Source organism: Mytilus galloprovincialis, chromosome 4 (genome assembly GCF_965363235.1).
Source record: "Mytilus galloprovincialis chromosome 4, xbMytGall1.hap1.1, whole genome shotgun sequence".
Classification (NCBI taxonomy): domain Eukaryota; kingdom Metazoa; phylum Mollusca; class Bivalvia; order Mytilida; family Mytilidae; genus Mytilus; species Mytilus galloprovincialis.
The window spans coordinates 88,584,903-88,607,611 of record NC_134841.1 but is presented as its reverse complement, the minus strand read 5'-3'; the positions used below and the strand labels follow the sequence as shown (position 1 = coordinate 88,607,611).

The 22,709-nt window shown below is 32.2% G+C and overlaps 1 protein-coding gene across 1 annotated transcript; it reads right to left on the bottom strand.

Annotated features, from left to right (window-relative positions):
• Positions 1-911: 911 nt before the first annotated feature.
• LOC143073312 (calcium/calmodulin-dependent protein kinase type IV-like) lies at positions 912-21,853 on the bottom strand. The gene is made up of 12 exons (XM_076248747.1): positions 21,706-21,853; positions 18,085-18,163; positions 16,312-16,374; positions 13,805-13,887; positions 12,643-12,715; positions 11,759-11,797; positions 10,441-10,492; positions 9,056-9,130; positions 6,270-6,345; positions 4,987-5,104; positions 4,470-4,628; positions 912-1,796 (listed from the first exon to the last, which is right to left on the bottom strand). The coding sequence occupies exons 1-12, from the start codon at positions 21,795-21,797 to the stop codon at positions 1,719-1,721; spliced, it is 987 nt and encodes a 328-aa protein (XP_076104862.1). The 5' UTR covers positions 21,798-21,853; the 3' UTR covers positions 912-1,718.
• Between the last annotated feature and the right edge of the window lie 856 nt (positions 21,854-22,709).

Genomic DNA, 22,709 nt, shown 5'->3' with positions numbered 1-22,709 from the left:
CCAGTAGAAAAAAAAATAAGTTGTTACTCAAGGAAATGAACCGCCTTCCAAAAATTTTCAACCAATTTTACACAAGCCCCCCTAACCTACTATACTCAGCGTTTGCTACCTTAAGAGGGAAAAGATAACACGGGAAGTAATGCATTATCACGAAAACCCATGAGAGGAGAATATACCCAGGAGTAACCAGTTTATAACCTTGACACTAGATTTTTAACGTGAGCATGTTTCAAATTCTTGAAAGGCAAAGATCCTTGTAGATAAACTACTTCACTGCATTTTGACATTTTATGACTTTGCACTGGATTCCTGCTGTGCCAATTCTGATTTTGAAATTTCCACAAAACCTACCATGTGTGTCTCCTGTCACATGATCATGCATGCACTGTAGAAATCGGAAATACGTAATCAGCATGGGAAAATGTGTTAATCCTTATATTAAATCAGAAGTATGTTTATCATTGCATTGCATATGCTGGATAATATGAAAATGTTACATTTATATTGAAACCTATTTTCCTTGGCATGTTAATATTTATTCACTTATTATTATCCTATGCAAACAGCTATGAGGGAATATATGTTTGTGTTAACAGTTTTCTACCATCTTCATGTGCAGCTGTATGATCTAGTATCCAAAGAACAATTTAACATTCTATGTATACAAGGTATTCTACACACTGTGAGTCTGTTTTCAAAAATATTTATACTAACAATGAAATCAACAAACATTTATTCAGATAAAATATTACATTTTGATTATCTTGCCTATATGCTGTAAATACAATATAAAACTAGAATGTTTAAAAACAAAAGAAAGAAAAATATAGTAAAATAGTAAAAACTATCACAGATGTAAAACACATTTGTATACAAAATCAATTATAAATGTATATTAAATAGATATGTACAAATGTTACTAAAAAGTACCAAGAAAATGCAATAATTGAACAGTCAACTATAAATGACAAAGGAACACTTCTGTATAATAAAGCTTGTGTATAAATATTTTACATTTCAAACAAATATAATATGTAGGAGAATAAATGCAATAAAAGTATGTAATTATCCAAAAATGTATTTCCATAAAAGATTTGAAAAGACATTTACGAAAAAGAAAACCATACACATTTGTTGTAATTTTTTTAAAACTCTTTATAAAATGTGTGCAGCAGTTGCAAAACAAATCAGCCAAGACATGATCTAAAGTAGAACTACCCATATTGTCTTTGGACTCTTGATTAAATGTGTAGTTATGAAAACGAATAAACAGCCCAGTCATGTTTTGGCAAAACATTCTTAGCAAATATTGTTTGTGAAAAAAGACCCTAATGGAGACGAACACTTCAACAATAATCACTCTAAAAAAGATATGGCAGTGTGAGGAAAAAAGGAAAAAATTATTAAACCTCCAATTTACATAAGACATGTTCGATCAAGGTGGTTGCGTTAGCTATAAATCTTGAAACCAAATATGAAATATTCCAGAATATATTTGCCATTATTGATCATTATTAACATCCTTCATCAAATGTCATTTATCTTACCATGTTGCAATTAGGTATTCATACTTGGATATCATGACACTTACTTTAATTGAAGCTAATATACAAAAATGTTTATGACTAACAATTGCAGCCAATTAGTACAATTGGGCAGATCTTACATAATAAACAGCTTCTTAGAAATATGTATTAATTGTCAAATCATAGTCTCTGTCAAATATCACTGATTGAACCAAGGAGTTCTTGTACACGTCCAACACGAGCAGCTAATAAAGTTACATCCATTGTTGTCTACAATAAAATGAACATATACACCTTAATATCATTGTACAAAAATGTACAAGTATACCTCAAATGAAGTATGCCTATGCCAATATAGTACGAGAAACAGAACTATTTAGCAAAATTGAACATGATATAATGGACCAAACAATGAGGTCAAGGTCAGATGAACCCTGCCTGACAACATGTACACCATGTAATCATTCATCACTAATCTGCATACAAAATATGAAGCATCCAGGTATCCTTTCCTCTGAAATTGTACACAAATAATGTATACCGTGGCCGGACCGCCACCCCGGATTGTAATCAATTTCTCGCATTCTGCGTCTTTCGTTGCAGGCCAGAGAAAATTTGTGAGCAAAATAATCAGCTGCTATGCATTGCTTTTTGTGTCTGATGCCTATTTATTATCATACACTGAGATATGGGGGTCTTATTTTATATGTTCGATAAGAAACCAAATGATACTAGTTGTCTTAACCACATATTTAAACAATATATAAACACTGGGATTTAGATTTTAAAAAATCTTATATAAACAATGTTTTTTTTTAGAACAAAATATCATTGAATTACACGAAATTTAATTCGGAGGCAATGTGAAATCAAATATTAGTTTGTAAAGATAAGGTTCAAAATAAAGGAACATATCAAATTCTTTCTTGCATTTGCCAGATTATTTCAATGAGATTCAGGTTTTTTATATGACTTTCGAACACCGGTGTTCTACTTTTGCCTTTATTTATATAAAGGAAAATAAACTCATCATAGATACCAGGATTGATTTTTTTATTTACGCCAGACGCATGATTTGTCTACAAAAAACTCATCAGTAACGCTCGAATCAAAAAAGTTTAAAGAGGCCAATTAAAGCATGAAGTTGAAGAGCATCGAGGACCAAAAGTTCTGCTAAGGTAATATATTCCTGAGTTAGAAAAGCCTTAATTATTTAAAAAATTCAAAGTTTTATAACAGTTAATTTATAATTATTACCATATCAATGAAAATTCATTTTAAACACAGACGTGCTGACTACTTGGTTGGTGTCAATTCATATGTTATGAAGTACATTGTACTATGCAGATATAGTGACTTAGATATACTAGCAGTGATTAGATTATAACACAATGGTGACTGCTGTACCCCCCTTTTTAAAATTTATTCCTATAAAGTCACACATCGTTGTCAATATAATACGACTGATGGGTTTAGCTATCTACAAAACCAAGTTTAATCCACAATTTTCCACATAATTCGGGAATATGACAATTGTTATCCATTCGTTTGATTTGTTTGAGCTTTTGATTTTGCAATTGGATTACGGACTTCCGTGTTTGATTTTCCTCAGAGTTCGGTATTTTAGTTATTTTACTTTTAAGTTCATGTTGGATAAACTACAAGAAACGTTTTCGATGTTTTATCTAAGCGGAATAAACTGTTAATATAAGAACCAACAATTTGTTATAAATGACAATGCCAACATGGATAACAAACATGAAATATAGGAATACGATTTAATATTTTTCTATGTATCCTGCAACTTTTATCTCTGGACTGATCACAACAAAAAGAGTATTTAATTATCACCATTTAAAACTAGACACAGTAAAAAATGAAAGCAACTTTTTGAATAATAATTCTTATGAGATTATATAGATAATTCAATCAATAAAACTGAGATCCTGAGTAAAATCAGCTTTATTCAATTTATCAAAATATGATACGTTTTGAAATTCACATATATCAATAGAATTAAGGAATGTACGTGCATACGTGCTATCCATTTTAATAAAGATATGTTGTACAATGAATCCAGTTTATGAAGGTAAAATAAGCATTAAAGGCAACAGTAGTATACCGCTGTTCAACAGATGTTAATCTATGACGAATCTCATTGAAAAGATACAATAACTTAATTAGGAATTGCATGGAATCTAAATATATTGGATCGGCATATCTCATTTTTTTAACCGTGGAAATCAAAATTTCACTACAACAAAGAGGAACCATTCGATTTATATATACAGAACAATTTAACAATTTATCTATAAAGTTAGGTTCTAGTTTGCTAAGCTGCACATGTGTCTACTGTCTAAACTTTTAAAAATTTCATTTCTATCACACAATGCACTTCATTGCATTATTCTTTTGATTAAAATATCTAGTTCGTATATAATTCTATATATAAGTTTCAATAGATCATTTTTCATCAAACAATATTTTAACATCAACTATTAAACGGAAAGGTTTCAACATAAGTAAAGGCGACACACCAAGGCATTAAAGTATATTTTTACCATTTATTCTAAATACATCTTAAATATGAAATTATCTTTTTTGTGTTTCCACATGTATTCAATCATACATTTTTGTCATTTTTACATGTGATGTATAAGTACTATATCATCTGTTTTTTTTTTTGTTCACACGTTTGTCAATAGAATGAAATATTATTCGAATGTCAAACAAATGAAAAATGAAACCAGGTTTCATCCACCATTTTCTACATAAGGTAAGGAAATGTCTGTACTAAGTCAGGAATATGACAGTTGCTATCCGTTCTGTTTATGTATTTGAGCTTTTGATTTTGCCAGTGATTTGGTACTTCAGTATTTTTGTAATTTTACTTTTTAGTATAATTTCTTTATTTGTACATCCTTAAAGATATTTAATATTTACCCTCATCTTTCTGTCTGCATTGAATTCTTTTATCTTATTCTGAGCTTCTGCCATATGTTCATTCTTAGCTGCTGACCCTTTGACCCATGGATGTTGTAATGCTTGATCTACTGTTATTCTTTTCGTAGGATCAACTTGTAGCATTTTGCTTATTAAATCCTACATAAAATCCAGATCATTAGACATGTGAAATTGGAATGGTCTTTGTTCAAAATTATAAGTTATACCATGGCTAAAAACGAATAAGACAAAAATACAAAAATAATAACAATACACAATATTGAAAACTAAAGATTTAGAACACAAACCTCTCTCAAATCTGGGGGTGAACGCAGATGCTCCGGAAGGGTAAGCAGAGCCTGCTCCACATGTGATTAATTACAACTGTATTTTGGATTTAATACGTTCGAATGGTAAATCTTGATAATTAAAGTTATTGTACGAAACAAATTTAACAAAGAATTTGTCAAAATATTTGTGAGGAAATTAACTTCTATATCAAAGTTATATTTCAAACCTTAGCATTCCATGAAATACTGTCCCAGAATGGTGAATCAAAATGATATTCTCCTTTCAGTATTTGTTTATATATCTCTCTGTCGGAATCTCCATAAAATGGTCTATAACCACACAGCCTGAAAATGATAGTGAATAAAAAAAAAATCATTTTTCAGTCTAAAACTACAAATGTTTACCCTTGACTTAGTGGCTGCAGTGCTGGTGGATAAAAATGTCTTTATCTTTTGCGTACACTGGAATTAAGAAACTTAAGGGATCAATTTATTGAGAAGGATCCTTTAAATTTGCATATTAGATTGTTAACAGCAATTATTCAACATATAGGAAGATTTTATTTTCATAAGTTCGAATTAGTGATATTGAGTCGTCGAAAAAGGAAAAATTATAATTTTCATGCACTTTTCAGTATTTTTTTAATTTGCTATGGCAGGTACCATGATGTATTTAAAATCAACCAATAACTTTATTTATTGCCGAAAAAATATGTTGTTGTGTGTGTTAAGAATAACACATATCATGTTTGTAGTAGCTTTGATAAACATGTGGTTAACCTCTTCAATCATACTTTAAAATGTAAAATGAGCACACCAAATGATATCTTATTCCTGTATAATATTGTTAGTTACTGTATTGAAGCTAGTTAATTTAATTTTCTTACCTTATATATCTACTAAGTTCTATGTAAAGTTTTCAATTCTATCAATATCGAGAGAAACAAAAAATTTCTATAGATTTCCAAAAAAAAGTATAATCACAAAAATACTGAACTCCGAGGGAAACTTAAAACGAAAAGTCCATAATCAAATGGCAAAATCAAATGATGAAATACATCAAACGAATGGATAACAATTGTCATATTCCTGACTTGGTACAGGCATTTTTTGTAGGGGTAATTTAAGGTAAATTCTCTTGACAAAAATAATTATTCATCTGCCGATTTTGGTCATTTGAATTCTTGGAAGATCTTCTCTTGCAGATTTTTTTTGGCCTAAAAATGTCTTTATAACTTTTAATGTTTTCATTATGATAGACAAAAATGAAGAAAAAAACATCAATTCTTCATTTTGGGGAAATAATTCATAAAGATACATCTATATTATTGGTTAAATTAGAAACATCAATATCATAAGTTAAATTTGACCCAGTAGTTTCATAGAAGTTTTGTAAAAACAGTGAAGCAGTTTGATTTATGTTAAGAAGTTAGAGACGTTTTGATAATTTATATTTTAAAATGACACAACAATTTAATACAATTTCAATAATAAGAAATATATAACTTACAAAATATAGATCATTACTCCACAACTCCAAATATCTACTGCTGGTGTATATGTTTTTCCTGTCAGTAATTCCGGTGCTGAAATTTCATGTAAAATTACCTGATGAAGATATTTCCATACATGAGCACATCCATATTTATATATGAGTATCTTGTTTACTTGAAATGAGTATATTATAATGCCCGCGTCACACTGTCCCGATTTTTACGCCGATGGCAACACGATAATGGACATTTTTAAAATCGGGACTGATCGTATCCAGATCGGGCTATTCGTAGTGCCATCTTTAACCATCGTAGAACCATCGGCCACTTTTTCTAGCCTTCGGGGACAACTTCGGGAAGGGTTCTAAATTTTTTAACATGTTAAAAAATCCCCGAAGGTGCGTCCGATGTTAAGGGTTCGTATTGAGTTCGTATCACCATCCTCACCATCGTAATGTCACCGGGAATGCATCTTTGCACATCGTATTGCATTCGTGTTTCCATCTTTTCCATCGGGCAGTTTTGACATTACGATGTCTACACGAATGAATCACGAAGATACCCGAAGGTCTTACGATGGCAACACGACTTCGTGAAGACCTCGTAATCCCGTCGTGTTGCCATCGAATAAAAGTACGAAGGCGACAAGATGGAACTACGACGGCAATAAATCCAGCTAAATGTAAGTTAATTTTCGCGCTAATATACATTTAAAGTGCCATGCGCGATATGCACTGGTCAGTCTAATACGACAGTTAAGAAAGACGTTCACAAAACATGGAGCTCATATCATATGATTCTATGAGAACAAGAAAGGCGACAGCGTTGTTTCTATTAATTCAAATGAAACAAGAAGAGCAGCTATTACAGGCTCAGGATTTACTTTTACAAGTAAAATATTATTTTTTGTCAATTTTTCATATCAAGTAACATAATGAAAATCATAAACGCGCCTCGTACACCAACACTGCAGGTACACGTATATAGGGAAACCAACTTTTTCTTCATTATTTTGATTTTTTATGTATCGTCTGAGTTGTTGTCACACGAATGTTTACTCCATAACCATTTTGTTTTCTATATGTCATATTTTGCCGCATTTGTTGCTTTCCCCACATCCTTCCTTTTGTCTATGTTATTATGTTATTCTCCTGGAAAGAGCTCTTTTTGAATAAAAGGGATCAACGAACCCATTACCTTACCTTTAATATAGATCAGTAGACATGGGCATAATTATGGGTGATTATTCAGACTAGTGCACACATTTTACAGTCCAAACAAGGCAATGCCGAGCGTGGCATCCCCTCGTATGTAACATATTGGGGACAAATATGGACACTATATTTGTATATGACACATGTAGAAAATGGTAAATTGAATATGCATATTTGATACATAAACTATTTTTTTAGAAATCAACCAAAACATTCAGTAACTGGAAATACCTTTAATATTGTCTTTAGAACCAGCAGTTAAAAAAATGAGCAACCAATTTCCTGTGTATTATGCTATATTAAGGAGAAAAAACCAGTCCATCTACATGACCTTGACCTTTGGCCTTGAACGTAAAAAATGTCAGATCATTACAAGGAGGAACAATATACCAAATGTGGTTAAAATCTTTTGAAGCATATTGGTTTTAGAGTGTCCACAAGGGTGATATTGCCTTGTATTAAAACTGCCACTGTGACCTTGACCTTTGAATTTTAAAGTCAATAGCGCTTAAGATATTCTTAACGAGTAACACCATACCAAGTTTTGAGCATTTTGGTTCTAGAGTGTCCATAACAATTTTATCTACACGCAACTTACATGTAGTAGGCGAGGGGATAATAAACTAAGTTTTATAAGAATTAGACAAAAAGATCGATTTCCCGCCGACTTGTACAGAAACGATATGTTGTTGAAATTCTGTTCGTATCTTTTTGACATCGTATGGCCATCGCGCCATCATCGTTATCCATCGTGTAGCCTTCGTAATCCATCGTGTAGCCTTCGTGATCTATCGTGTAGGCTTCGGCTGAGATATGAAGCTTAAATACCCGTCTTCGGTTAACCTTTGTATGTCCATCTTTTGCTATCGTATATAATTTCGGCAACATCGTATAGACTTCGTTATTCATCGTACTTGCTTCAGTCACTTTTTTGTATTTTAACGAGATCGGGACAAACTTCGTACGAACTTACAATTTTCGCATTCGGGTGTCCATCGTATATAAAAATCGGGACAGTGTGACACGTGCATAAAAGGTGTCATTTATTGCAACTATTTATATTTTATATTACATAAATCGTATATGTTCTGTTTACTCTTCCACCATTGCTTTTCCCCTAGTTGTCTTCGTTAAATTTGCTTGAGTAGATTGTTATCCTATCCAGTAAATTTCACATAAATTGTCATTGCATATGAGAAAATTTTCATCTCTTTTTTACGTGTGTACAAGCTTTAGTAACCATGTAACCTTAACCTTTACAAAATATTCTTTAAAAATAGCAAAATAAAAAAATAAATGGTGCTTTGAAACACCAAAGGTTTATGTTTATGACCTAGAAACCTTTTACTGCAATGAAATGTAGATTTACATTTGTAATAACCTACAACTGTCAATTCAATGGAATATTTTTTCGACCGTTTTTCGTATGAAACCAGATGTGACGAACTATGATTTGGTGGTTCATTTGTTTTACACTTTGCATAACAGTGAATAATAATGTTGATACAAAACTTTAATAGAATACACAGGCTTCAGATATGACAATATTGTATAACGTAAGGTTCCTTACTCCTGTAAATATTACATACCACCGTAACCTGGCGTTCCACACACTGTATTCATCTGTACTTCATGGTCCAATATTTTTGATAATCCAAAGTCAGCTGTAAATTAATCATATTTCAAATAATATTTGAATATTGAAGGTCATACAGGCGATAGGCTTCCAAATATAGTAAATAACTAATTTCTCAACAACAAGTTGAACAAAATCTCACCAACAGAGTTTGAAAATATGGTTGTTATATTTTCTTCTAGAATGTCTTGTATAAACTTATCATTTTTGTAATTGACCGTAAAATAAAAACTTTGACATATCTGAATAAACCAAATATTAACCTTATTTTCACAGAAAATAAAGAAAGAACATTGCAAATCCTTCATTCCCAACTCCATTATACATCAATTTCAAAGTTCATATAAAACACTTCAGAAGAAAATTTTACAAACAATTAAGATTGGCAATAATTATTGTCAGATGCCTTTTTCAAATGATTAATTGGTATCTACGTTTGATATTTTTGAAAAAAAGATATTCAATGCTGCAAAAAAACTGAAATTCGTATACAATAACTTTTGAAGCCCATCGACGATATATAAACATTCAAAACTCATTACAATTAAATAAAACCTTTTATGTCCAAGCAATAAAATAATAAAAGATATACCTGCTATATATATCAAACGCAAATATCAGTTAGTGTTCACAGAGAACTGTATACCCCTCATGTACTTACATTTCCTTGTGAATTTTAAAAATAAAAACGGGTTAAACTTTAACCAAGCATATATTTTCAACACTTAAAACCAAAGAGAACTTGTATGGAAAAGTTTATATTTGATAACACAACTCCATGGTAAACCAATTTTAACCAAAACTTTAACCTGATTAGTAAAACCATAAAGTATCTGTCAAATCCGTAACTTGACATATATCTTAAAATGTTCCACTCATAATACTAAGTACATATATGCATTATAGGGTTTCAAGTAAATGTGATCCAAAGATCATGGTAGAGTTAATTAAATGTGTTTTCTGATACAGGAGGGACAATACAGAGCGAGGCATAGCAATTCTAACATTACTCTCCGTACTTGAATGACCAAGGACACACATATTATTTCATGTAATTTTTTCTGAAACTTTTGTTTTTTGAGGTTTCAAGAATACTCTAACTTTTAATTCAAATTAAAGGAAAGATAGAAAGTAGCGGTCTGAAGGATCCCAATAGTTCTGTAACACTACAACTCATCAATGTCAAGCAGGTGATTTAATATAAAGTCATTCTGTTCAGTATTTCAACAGAAAAATTTTACAGGAGTATTTGATGGACAAACAACCAGACAGACAAGTGAACAATGTGAATGCAATTTTGTACTCAATCCGATTGTTAGGTTTCATATTTTAACATACCAATTTTGAGAGCTGAGTTTTCTGTGAGATCTTCATATAATACGTTTTCAGGCTGAAAAAGACAATTAAATATTCAATTAATTAAAAATTAGGTTTTAATTATGATTGATCCTTATCCTGGGGAAATGTCTCGAATTCTATATCACAGACATGATATAGTATGGGTTCAAAATATTGAATATGACATGTCGGCTTTCACAAAAATTTAAGCTATTACTGTAACAGTCAGAACTCTACTTCGTCTACGAATTATACCACCTACTTCTTTCAATCAGGAAATTGAACCCAATGAAGAGAGGAATCACTGTCAATGAGGCTCTTGCAAACCAATAAATTTATTCATATTGCATTATTAGGATCCTTTTTTTTTTAAATTAATGTATTGTATAAGACAAATGTGTTCATTATTAAGCATTCTCTCATGATTGTGGCCCGATATATGTTTCCTGTATTTAGAATTATTTAAAGTATCACGCTGCACAGATCGTGATACGAAAAAGAGATACAAATAATGGGTATATATTTGATAGGCTCTGATGTTATATTACGACATTTCTATGGTTATTCGTAAGGCCATATTTGAGACTTTCAGAAGTAAAAATAATGTACACGTGCATTTAGGACCCACTAGACATTTTCAAGAGGTTGAAGACTAAATACCCGTAATCACTGACAAACAGAAAAAAATGCTTTTGTGCTATGTTTCAAAAAGTAAAATCTTGAACGGCTTTTGGTAATGCATTAAGGAGTTGTGAAAAATTAAATCACAAAAATACTGAACTCCGAGGAAAACTCAAAAAGGAAAGTCCCTGATAAAATGACAAAATCAAAAGCTCAAACACATCAAACGAATGGAAAACAATTGTCATATTCCTGACTTGGTACAGGCATTTTCTTATGTTGACAATGGTGGATTAAACCTGGTTTTAGAGCTAGCTAAACCTCTCACTTGTATGACAGGAGCATCAAAGTTTGTAAATGTGTCCGACTCCCTGCATTTTTAATGTATATTTCACGACTTTTAGTGTTCAAACATTGTAATGCACAAAGCTTCTTTAAATGCTTTCCAAACTCACTTACTCTATTGTTATGACTCATTACAAAGATATTTCACTCGACCAATCTAATGGAATATGATGCGAGATTATATATCACATACTTTTGTACAGTTTACTCAAACCTTCTTAAATGTAAAGTGTTTACGCGACATTTGAGTTGCAATCAGATAGTTGCTAATTTTTGAGATGTTCCATCAAAAGAAAAGTTGCCAGGGCCAGAAATCGAATGTATCTCCTTCCAATTACATGAGCATTCTTACCTTTAAATCTCTGTGCACCACTCCATTCTGGTGAAGATACTGAAAAAAAAGACAAGAAACCTTATAAAAAGCTGTTGGTTTATGTCCTCTAAGGAAGTTGATAAGTAAGTAAATATAAATTAAATTTCATATATCAAACACAACGCATTCACCAATCGTATACTATTGATGTCATGTTTTCTAAATTATGCCACACTTAATTTATAAAGACGATTCAGTTAAAATCACTTTTGGTTATAATTTTCACAATAAAAAGTGATGATTGCAGGTGGTTTATCATATATATAAAAATATCTACCTTCATTAAAAGTTCCAGTATTTAACAGAGTCTAAAATAATAAGAGACGATCAATCAATCAGAATTAACTTGTGACTTGACTATCTGGATATAACTAAGCAGTCATCCGACTAAATAGAGATTTCTCCAGGAGTACTCTGAAGTTGTTGAATGGTTCACTTGTATGAAGTACATGTGTTTGCGAGTAGCAGAAATCTATTAATGAAAGCGTCTGACTTATCTATGGGTTTAACTTTAACATATATATTTTGTTTTTAATCTATATAATATGGAACAGACACAAGAAATTCATACTTATAAATCCTTCTGCCTAATATAATATCTTGGTATATGTATATAATGAAAATATAAGTAGCATGCATTTTAAACCAACAAGTATATTGCATATTTCAAACTACAAATGTAATGAAGAAAAGAAAGACAGAAGCAAAGCTTGGGAAAATATACTCTGTGAGGATGACATAGGTTTTTATGACGATGTCAATGATGATGATGGTCGTTGCTAATTTCATTAACACCTTATTTTAAAAGGCACAAGAAATCTGCATGACCTTATATGCTTAACGGCTATTCTTTTCTGTCTTACCTGTACAGCAATCAGTATCTGTTTTACAGCAGCAGCTGCATCTTTCTCAGAATAATTACCTCGTGTCACTATTCTAAAAAATATAATAACAAATATCAGAGTTCTATTGGATATTATATAATTATAAAAAAAATAATATATTTTATGTATAGAAAATATGGACAAATGCAGCTTCTAAAATGCATCTATTGCTCAACTAGGTCCAAGCCGAAGACAACAATAACAACCCTAAAAAACATAAGATAACAAAAATACCAAATTCCAAGGAAAATTCAAAACGGAAAGGGCCCTATAAAATGGCAAAATCAAAAGCACAAACACATCATTGAATGCATCACGAATGGATAACAACTCAAACAATTCTAGTAAACGCTTTCAATATCTTTAGTATCTGCAGCATTTCATCCGGTTATTATGAGGATTATGGAAATATAGGGAGCAATCATGGTGTATTAATAAAATACATTTCTCACACATAGATATATTTTAACCGGTCTATTTTTATTTAACAAACATGGTTATGTTGAAGACCATATGCGTATATGAACCATAAGTGCATGGTCAGACCATGCGTATATTGTACACGTTTAAAATAATTAACGGACCGGACCGATTGAGTTTTTAATTCAAACAGGGGTTTTTTCTCGGATATTCATAAAAATCGCTTATTTATGTCAAGGTCAAACCATGACAGGCTACAGAGTTCATGTCAGTTAGTGGTACAGTAAGTTAGAAATATTTTTTTAATCCTGATGTTTTCGTCCATTTGTATAACAGTTGACTACATGTTAAAAAGTTCAATTAGATATTTCTTGAATTTATTATTCCAAGTTGACATGTTGTCATTCGCAAAGAAACATGGATAATAACTATACACATGTATCAATGAATGTATTAGGTAAATAATTACTGTAAAACAATGATCCCCAAATGATTTATGAACTCAAAATATGATTTTCATAAACCGATGTTTTTGCAAATCTAAGAACCTTATATACCGTATTAAAGGTTAACGTTTCAATGTTCATTATTTAATCAATAACTACCTTGAACATACCCGTATGTTCGGACCATATGATTATATACGTATATGGTAATAACCGTACGTGTATGCTCCAAATACAAAGTTCTGGAAAAGTTACACAAAATCAGGCTACCTCACCTTTCAAACAGTTCACCTCCTGTCACTAGCTCTAACACCAAATAAATGTGTTGTGGTGTTTCAAATATTTCTTTAAGTCTAATCTGAAGTATGAATAATATATATATTAAACAAACTATATCACCACAAAGTTGAAACAAACGAATGTAGGACAATAGTTTTAAAAATACGTTATTTTTAAGAATGTCTTACTCATCGCTTTTATTTATAGCTACACAAGAATGCACATGCTAGAATTTCTCGACTGCTTTACTTATAATGATTGAATTTATGTTGAAAGTGTGTAATATGAAAGGTTTTTTTCTATAAGTTTCAAATGTAATCAACGTTATAAATGATTAACATAAAGGAGGTCATGGTCAGATGAACCATAACCAGACAGACATGTACACCTAATAATTATGCATCAAATATAATTGACCTTTTGCTGAACGAATTTGATAAACAGACAAAACCATGAAAAGTTGAACGGACTAATAAATCATGAAAATCAGGTCAAGGTCAAATGAATCAAGCAAGACAAGTATATATAGAATAATACATGGCAAAATCCGTATCGCATGCTGTATCACCACGAGAAACCAATATCAGTCCCGAGGGCCGAAGGTCCCTAGGGCTGATATTGGTCGAGTGGTGATCCAGCATGCGATACAGATTTTGCCATTTATTATTCTGTTTATCATATATTTTAATAGAATCAGATTTATGGGATATCCAGTTTTTTTTTTTAAATCGTCTGAAATTATAGCTAGCAAAGACCCATTGGCGGACATCAGCTGTTGTCTGCTCTATGGTCGGGTTGTTGTCTCTTTGACACATTCTCCATTACCATTCTCAATTCTATTATGATTTTCCTGTATTTTTCCAGATGACTTGTTTTTTTATAGACATCCTTATTTGCTTAATATCCACATCGTAAAGACCCCTATAATATTATTACATTTTCAATATATGTTAAAGACCATGGATAACGATTTTAAAAATCATCTCGATTTTAGTTGAAATAATAGGACATTTTTTTTAGTGGGAACTATTTTTTCTCCAGGAAATACAGGAACTGAACGTCATAGGTCAAACGTTGACGTCATTCGAATTGTGAAGTCATGCCAGGTATGCGATACGGGTTTTGCTATGCGATGTTGGGTATGCGATACGGGGTATGCGATACAGGGTAGGTGATACAGGCTGGAAAAAAGAACCTTTATTAGATATACAAAATTGCTGTATTTTGTACTAAACATATGATAAATACAAGTAATAATCATTTTAGCACCAAATTTATAGTTGGCCTATTGTTGATAGTATCTGGCTTGTAAACCAAATCAGAAAAAAAGAATTAATCAAACAACCATAACAATGAAGTCAATGTTATATGAAACCTGCCAGTCAGACATGTACACGCAATTATTTCAAACACCAAATATCGTTGACATATTGCTAATAGTTAAGACAGCTAGACAAAATCAAAAACAAATTGTATTGACCAATGAATCATGCAATCGAGGTCAAGATCAGATAAAACCGCCAAGTCAGATATATGTTCATCTTACAATCAATAAATCTAAACATAGATGACAAATTTGGATAACAAATGTAAAATAAGATTGTTCTAACAATTTATACTGAAAAGCTAAATATCACAATTTTAAATAGAGAATAACATGAATAACGTTACCTCGATTGAAATACATCACCAATATCTAAACTGATGAAGAATTTCTTTCTGGAAATAATATAATCAGAAATTAGCTATGGGAAACCCTAAAATCACTGGAATAAATATTTGAAAATAGCACTGGAGCTGAATTTCATATTCAACTGTTTCGGTTCTATAACATTGGCTTCCAGATATTCGGCTTTGACTATGGTTCCGTGTGAGGTTGAATCTAGAATACGCATAATCATCAGCTCAGCATTCAGTGCTTTGGTACAAACAATGACTTACTAATATAACAAACATTTCAAAAATCCGTTTACCAATTCAAAAACTGTCAAGATGGATTTGGCTATCATTTAATGTCTTTTTTTGATCGAACAGCTCTTCGACTGATTCAATCTATCATTCTTGGGTTGAAAACAAGAGGCTTTGGTCGTTTGATCAAGAGCAATGCAGAAACATGGACTTTATAAAGTATTGTTTTCATTTTGATTCAGGGGCTGTTGAAAACATTGTACAAGTTTATTGCAGACTAGCATAAATTGTCATGCTAGCAATTATCAAAGAAGAGAAAAATGATTCCTATATTAGGCGATAGCTTTATCAGGCAATACAAAAATAAAAATATATGATTGAAAGAATTGATGCAGATTCCAAAAAGTGTTCACACTTTACAATTCACCACTGTGAAACTGCTTTGTAAATAAGAAGTTGATTGTTCAGTAAGACCCAAGAAAAGTTCAACGACATATTTGTCAGATAGAAAGACAAAAACACAAGATGAATGCATTAGAGCCACACTCCTAGATTGGATTCCAAATTGTCATAATATTATTCAATGTTAACATACCACATTTGGATGATCTAATTTCAGCAAAACACCAATTTCTGCATTGATTATTTTCAAATTAGCCTACAATTATAAATTTCAATACACATAAAGTATTTTGCGGAATTTTGACTGCTTTACCCCTACTTTTTATATTTTTAGCTATAATGTCTTTTGATTTGTATACACATTGTTGTCAATGTTATGGAATTGTATATGAATGTCATACCGGTCAGAAGTTTGATTACCTATAAAACTAAGTTAAATGCTCCATTTTTAACATAACGAAATGGCTGTGCGAAGTCAGGAATATGACAGCTGTTTTCCATCCGTTTGGTGTATTTAAGCTTTTGATTCTGCCATTTGATACAGCACTTTCCAATTTAAATTGTCCATAGAATTCGGTAGTTTTGTTATTTCACTTTTTGAGGGAATCTGAATAGAATTAAGGATTTTTCTATCGAAGAAAAATATATTCATCCCTTTAAATTGTAAGATTTACATGTTAGACTATAACCCCAAAAGCAATGCGGCTCTTTCCATGCTTATCCTTCTCTACACTAGTAAACATGTTTTCGCCTGAAACGGTAATTTTGATCTTAACCACATCTGAAAAGTCTGTTCTCAGTATTGTTTAGATATTTGACTTCCAGTCAATCAAGTACTGTTAAGAGGTAATGTACATTGTATCTTTATACATAAAAAAGACGATGTGGTATGATTGTCAACGAGACAACTCTCCACAGCAGACCAAAATAACACAGATATTAACAACTATAGGTATGCCTTTTTGTGTGTCTTTGATACATTTATGACGTGGCTCTGTACTTATAATCCCGTCATTGCTTTATTGTACTATTTGAAAAATTGAGAAAGGAAATGGGGAATGTGTCAAAGTGACAACAACCCGACTATAGAGAGACAACAGCCGAAGACCACCATTGAGTCTTCAATATAGCGAGAGAAACTCCCGCACCCGGAGGCGTCCTTAAGCTGGCCCCTTAAAAAATATGTATACTGGTTCAGTGATAATGGACGTCATACTAAACTCCGAATTATACACAAGAAACTAAAATTAAAAGTCATAAGACTAACAAAGGCCAGAGGCTCCTGACTTGGGACATGCGCAAAATTGCGGCGGGGTTAAACATGTTTATGAGATCTCAACCCTCCCCTGTACCTCTTTAATTATCTGACAACAGTATCGTAAATATATCCCTTCTTAATAAGTCTGTTAATAGACACAAAGGTTTTGTGTATTCTTTTACTCAATTTTTGCTAAAATGCTTGGTCTATATGTCATTTTGTGCTTCTTTGTTACACATTTGTTTTATTTTAGTGATTTAAATTGTAACACAATGTTGACTACTGTACCCTTATTTTTGACTTTTTTACCTATTGTGTCTGTTTGTTTTGTTCACACATCGTTGTCAATATAATGGAATTTTATTCGATTGTTATACAAACGGGAGGTTTAGCTATCTTTAAAACCAGGTGTAATCCACCATTGTTTACATAAGAAAATGACTGAACAGATCTTTATAGACTGCAGGCGAATTATCTGGATTTACTGAATTGACCTCAGCTGATAAGTCTGAAAAATGTCTGAATGACTGAACATATAATTGAGAATGAAAATGGGGAATATGTCAAAGATACAACCCGACCAAAAAGCAGGCAACATCCGAAGGTCACCAATGGGTTTCCGACGCAGCTAGAAAATCCCGCATCCGGAGATGGTCCTCAGCTGGTCCATAAAAATTGTTAACTAGTAAAATTTTGTATTTTACTTACCCGTTTGGTTAATATTTTCACAGCCCACTCCTTGCTTGTTCCTTTGTCAATACACTTGTGCACTACAGAAGAAGCTCCTCTAAAAACATATAAATTTGGAATGAAAGTATTTTTTTGTCTGAATATACACAAAAAAACAAAAATTGTTGTCTACAATCTAAGATTGTCTAAAAGGTTAGTTGGCATTGACAATATGAATATAGAACAATCTGAGTGACAAACATCTAAAACTGGGTGGTCATGTCTAGCTTATGAGTCAATTGTAGCATGCTCGAAATATAAGTACCCCAATTCATCATGTTCATGATTCTTAAAATAAGAACTAGAATTGTTATCAAGGGTACCAAAATTATAATTTAAACGCCAGACGCGCGTTTCGTTTACACAAGACTCATATGACGCGCAGATCAAATTTGTGATAAAGCCAACCAAGTACAAAGTTGAAGCGCAATGAGGACCCAAAATTCCAAAAGGTTGTGCCAAATACGGTTTAGGTAATTTATGCCTGGAGTAAGAAAATCCTTAATTACAACTGACAAGCATATTCTTCAATAGCAAACAAATAATTGCTTTATGTGCCACTAACGCCACTTGTAGACAGATGTTTACAAATTGTTTCCCCAACATTAGCCAATGGAGATTGCACACATGTTGCCTTATAGAATCTTTGAAGACTAAATGACAAAATCGGCTAATCAAATTGAACAATTCCATATGATAGACACAATTGTTTCATCCGATTTCAACAAAACATATAGTCAAATTTTTCAAGGAAGACACAAACTTATCACAGATGATTCGAAAATAAATTAGAGTATACAAGGACTGTTCAACTTCTTCACAGCTCATAAGACTACCAAGTCTGCCAACATTTTTTTTGTTAGACCAGGTCATGAGCATCTAATGCCAGTCAAGCAGGCATGTTAAAATATACAAAAAAACTTTTCATTTGACTATGATAGATCATATTGTTAAAAGAATAAATTTTGAGTCAATGATGTATCACATACTTGATAGAAGCTTAAATCAACATTTCCAATACTGAAACTGATCGAAAAATGGTTGTCAGTAATTTTATTAGAATCCTTATCTAATGTTTCACAAGGTATCAAAGAAATGATCTTCTGTGCAGTTTTATGTTTTCTTAAAAGATCGATAGTCATAGTTGTTTCGTTGTTTTCCTCTTTTAGTTGATGTGTTTTCCTTGGTTTTATTTTGTAACCCGGATTTATTTTTGTCTAAATTGATATATGACTTTCGAACAGCGGTATACTAGTGTTGTCTGTATTTACAGTGATGTTGTTTGCCGAGCCTGGAAATTTATATACGATCTGGGTAACCTTATAATTGACTCTTATTTTAAAAGGTTTTCAATTGAACACTGTATTAAGTTATTTGAATATAGTTTTTATTGGTAAAATTTTGTCATTTTACCATGCAGGTCATTTTTCCCTGACTGTTAATGGAGTGGTTCACTAAATCTAATGTCTAATATTTTAGTCTTCAATACATAAGTTTTGTATTACTTTTGTTAACTTGTTATTTGCTTTGAACTATCTGTCGGTAACAGGGAGCACTTTTAGATCTGTACTATTGTGTCTTTCTTGTTGTTGGGATGTATAAATTCTCTGTAAGGGCCAGTCTGTGTTTTATTATATATTTTTCTACTGTGTTTCGATCAGATAATATAACCTCTTTTGCAACTGACTTTTATTGTTTGTCCCTATGTCGAGCTTTCTGCAACTAAAGTCGCAGGCTCGACAAAAATGAAAAGCATGTTAACAATGAAAAGTGAAGCAAGGCTGTTGTAACCTTTACATTAATGATCCATTTCATTGACTGGTTCCTCCCACAAAATATCATTACAGTAACTGTTTTTAATCAATGCCATGATATCATGAATATCAAATAGAACTAGAAAAACGTCATTTTACGATTACACAACGTACTTGCCTATGCATTTGTATTTACTATATTTCTTTTTACATAGCTAGGGCTATAATGACCTATGCAATTCTGCAGAAATCATATCGATGATAAATACAAGAGTGCACACACTTAAATGTCTCGCCTTCTTTACTAATCATTGATATTATGTTGATAGTCCTAAGTATAAAGCTTTATTACAACTGCCACATAAACTAAACATTAACCAAGATAGCTAAACAAAGACCAATGAATCATGAAAATGAGGTCAAGGTCAGATGAACCATGCCAGGCAGACATGTACAGCTAACAATGCTTCCATACAACAAATATAGTTGACCTATTACTTATAGTTTAAGAAAAACAGACCAAAACACAAAAATTTAACACTGTGCAATGAACCGTGAAATTGAGGTCATGATCAAATAAAACCTGCAGGACTTTCATATAGATCATAAAATATTTCCATACACCAAATATAGTTGACCTTTGGCATATAATATTAGATAAAAAGACCAAAACTTAAAAACTTATCTTTGACCACTGAATCATGAAAATGAGGTCAAGGTCAGATGACATCTGCCCGCTAGACATGTACACCTTACAATCATTCCATACAACAAATATAGTAGACTTATTGCATAAAGTATGAGAAAAACAGACCAAAACACAAAAACTTAACTATAACTACTGAACCATGAAAATGAGGTCAAGGTCAGATGACACCTGCCAGTTGGACATGTACACCTTACAGTCCTTCCATACACCGAATATACTAGCCCTATTGCTTATAGTATCTGAGATATGGAATTGACCACCAAAACTTAACCTTGTTCACTGATCCATGGAATGAGGTCGAGGCCAAGTGAAAACTGTCTGACGGGCATGAGGACCTTGCAAGGTACGCACACACCAAATATAGTTATCCTATTACTTGTAATAAGAGAGAATTCAACATTACAAAAATTCTGAACCTTTTTTTTCAAGTGGTCACTGAACCATGAAAATAAGGTCAAGGACATTGGACATGTGACTGAGAGAAACTTCGTAATATGAGGCATCTATATACAAAGTATGAAGCATCCAGGTCTTCCACCTTCTAAAATATAAAGCTTTTAAGAAGTTAGCTAACGCCCCCGCCGCCGGATCACTATCCCTATGTCGAGCTTTCTGCAACGAAAGTTGCAGGCTCGACAAAAATTGCGTCAAACACTAAATTTTGATATAATATGACGAACGTTTGATATGTCAAACATGTATAAAATACGAGATTATGCGTCGAACCAATGTTCATCAATTTGACAACTATAATAAGCTTATTATCAGTAAAGAATTAAAATAAAGTAGGAATACAACACTTTTTCTTCACTTAGATACATTTAGGCAAAATACAGAAAATATTGTAAAGCTTTAAATGCAATAAATGCAATATGTATACAACTTGTCTACCCCCCTTTTTCCTCCATCTGTTATACCACTATCATTGGCAACAATTTATCCATTTGGATGAACTGTTTTAATCAATCATAATCTTGTTCATTTTTGTTAACATGTCTGAATAGTTCAATTTACCACAAACAAACATATATTTATTAAGCCTTTTAAATCCTTCGTTTGATATAAATAACTTTTTGAAATTCGTATGGTAACTAACGTGGTTCTTTAATTCTACCTTATATCCTTTAGAAAACATACTTTCCCAATTCTGTCAGAATTTCATATTTTTCCTCAAACGATTCTTCTTTAATACTTTCTGCTATCCAATATTCTTGTCTTTTTTCTGGCATTTTTATCGGAAATTCAGAAAGCTTCCTTGTCAACACGATAATCACTTGAATACAAAACAAATTCCGAATGGAAAAAGGAAATTATCGCGGGAATATTTAAATTGTGTATAAGCGCTGAAAGGGATGTCAAACACATGTTTGGTAGATATTTGGTTCTAAAGCATACTACTATTCTTAGAATATACAAAAAAATGCAAATCAAGGAAAACAGACAAAACGTTGGTTACATTGGTTAACGTTCTTGTGTACACGATTTATATATTTCAACCACAGTATCCATGTTATAATTTGTCACTTTGAACTCCTTTTTATCAACAAAACGTAAGATTATGTTTATATCCAAGCCACTGGCCTTATGGAATTCAAACATAATATACTCAAAGAAACAGCTGATTATTTAACACCATACCTGAAGATGCTATAACAGAAATCTTTGGACACACGAACCATCCGAACGACAGGTAGGCTGCTAATATTCCACCAGTCTTTGCAAAAGTAGAAAACACAAAGCTTTAAAAAACAAGAATGTGTCCCCAGTACACGAATGCCCCACTCGCACTATCATTTTCTATGTTCAGTGGACCGTGAAATTGGGGTAAACCCTCTAATTTGGCATTAAAATTAAAAAGATCATATCATAGGGAACATGTATACTAAGTTTGAAGTCGATTGGACTTCAACTTCATCAAAAACTACCTTGACCAAAAACTTTAACCTGAAGCGGGACAGACGGACGAACGAACGGACGGACGGACGGACGAACGAACGGACAGACGAACGAACAGACGAACGGACGCACAGACCAGAAAACATAATGCCCCTCTACTATCGTAGGTGGGGCATAAAAATGACTAGTTACATTGACTTTCGTCTGATGTAACATGTTGGAACATATTGTAAACAGCACCATCA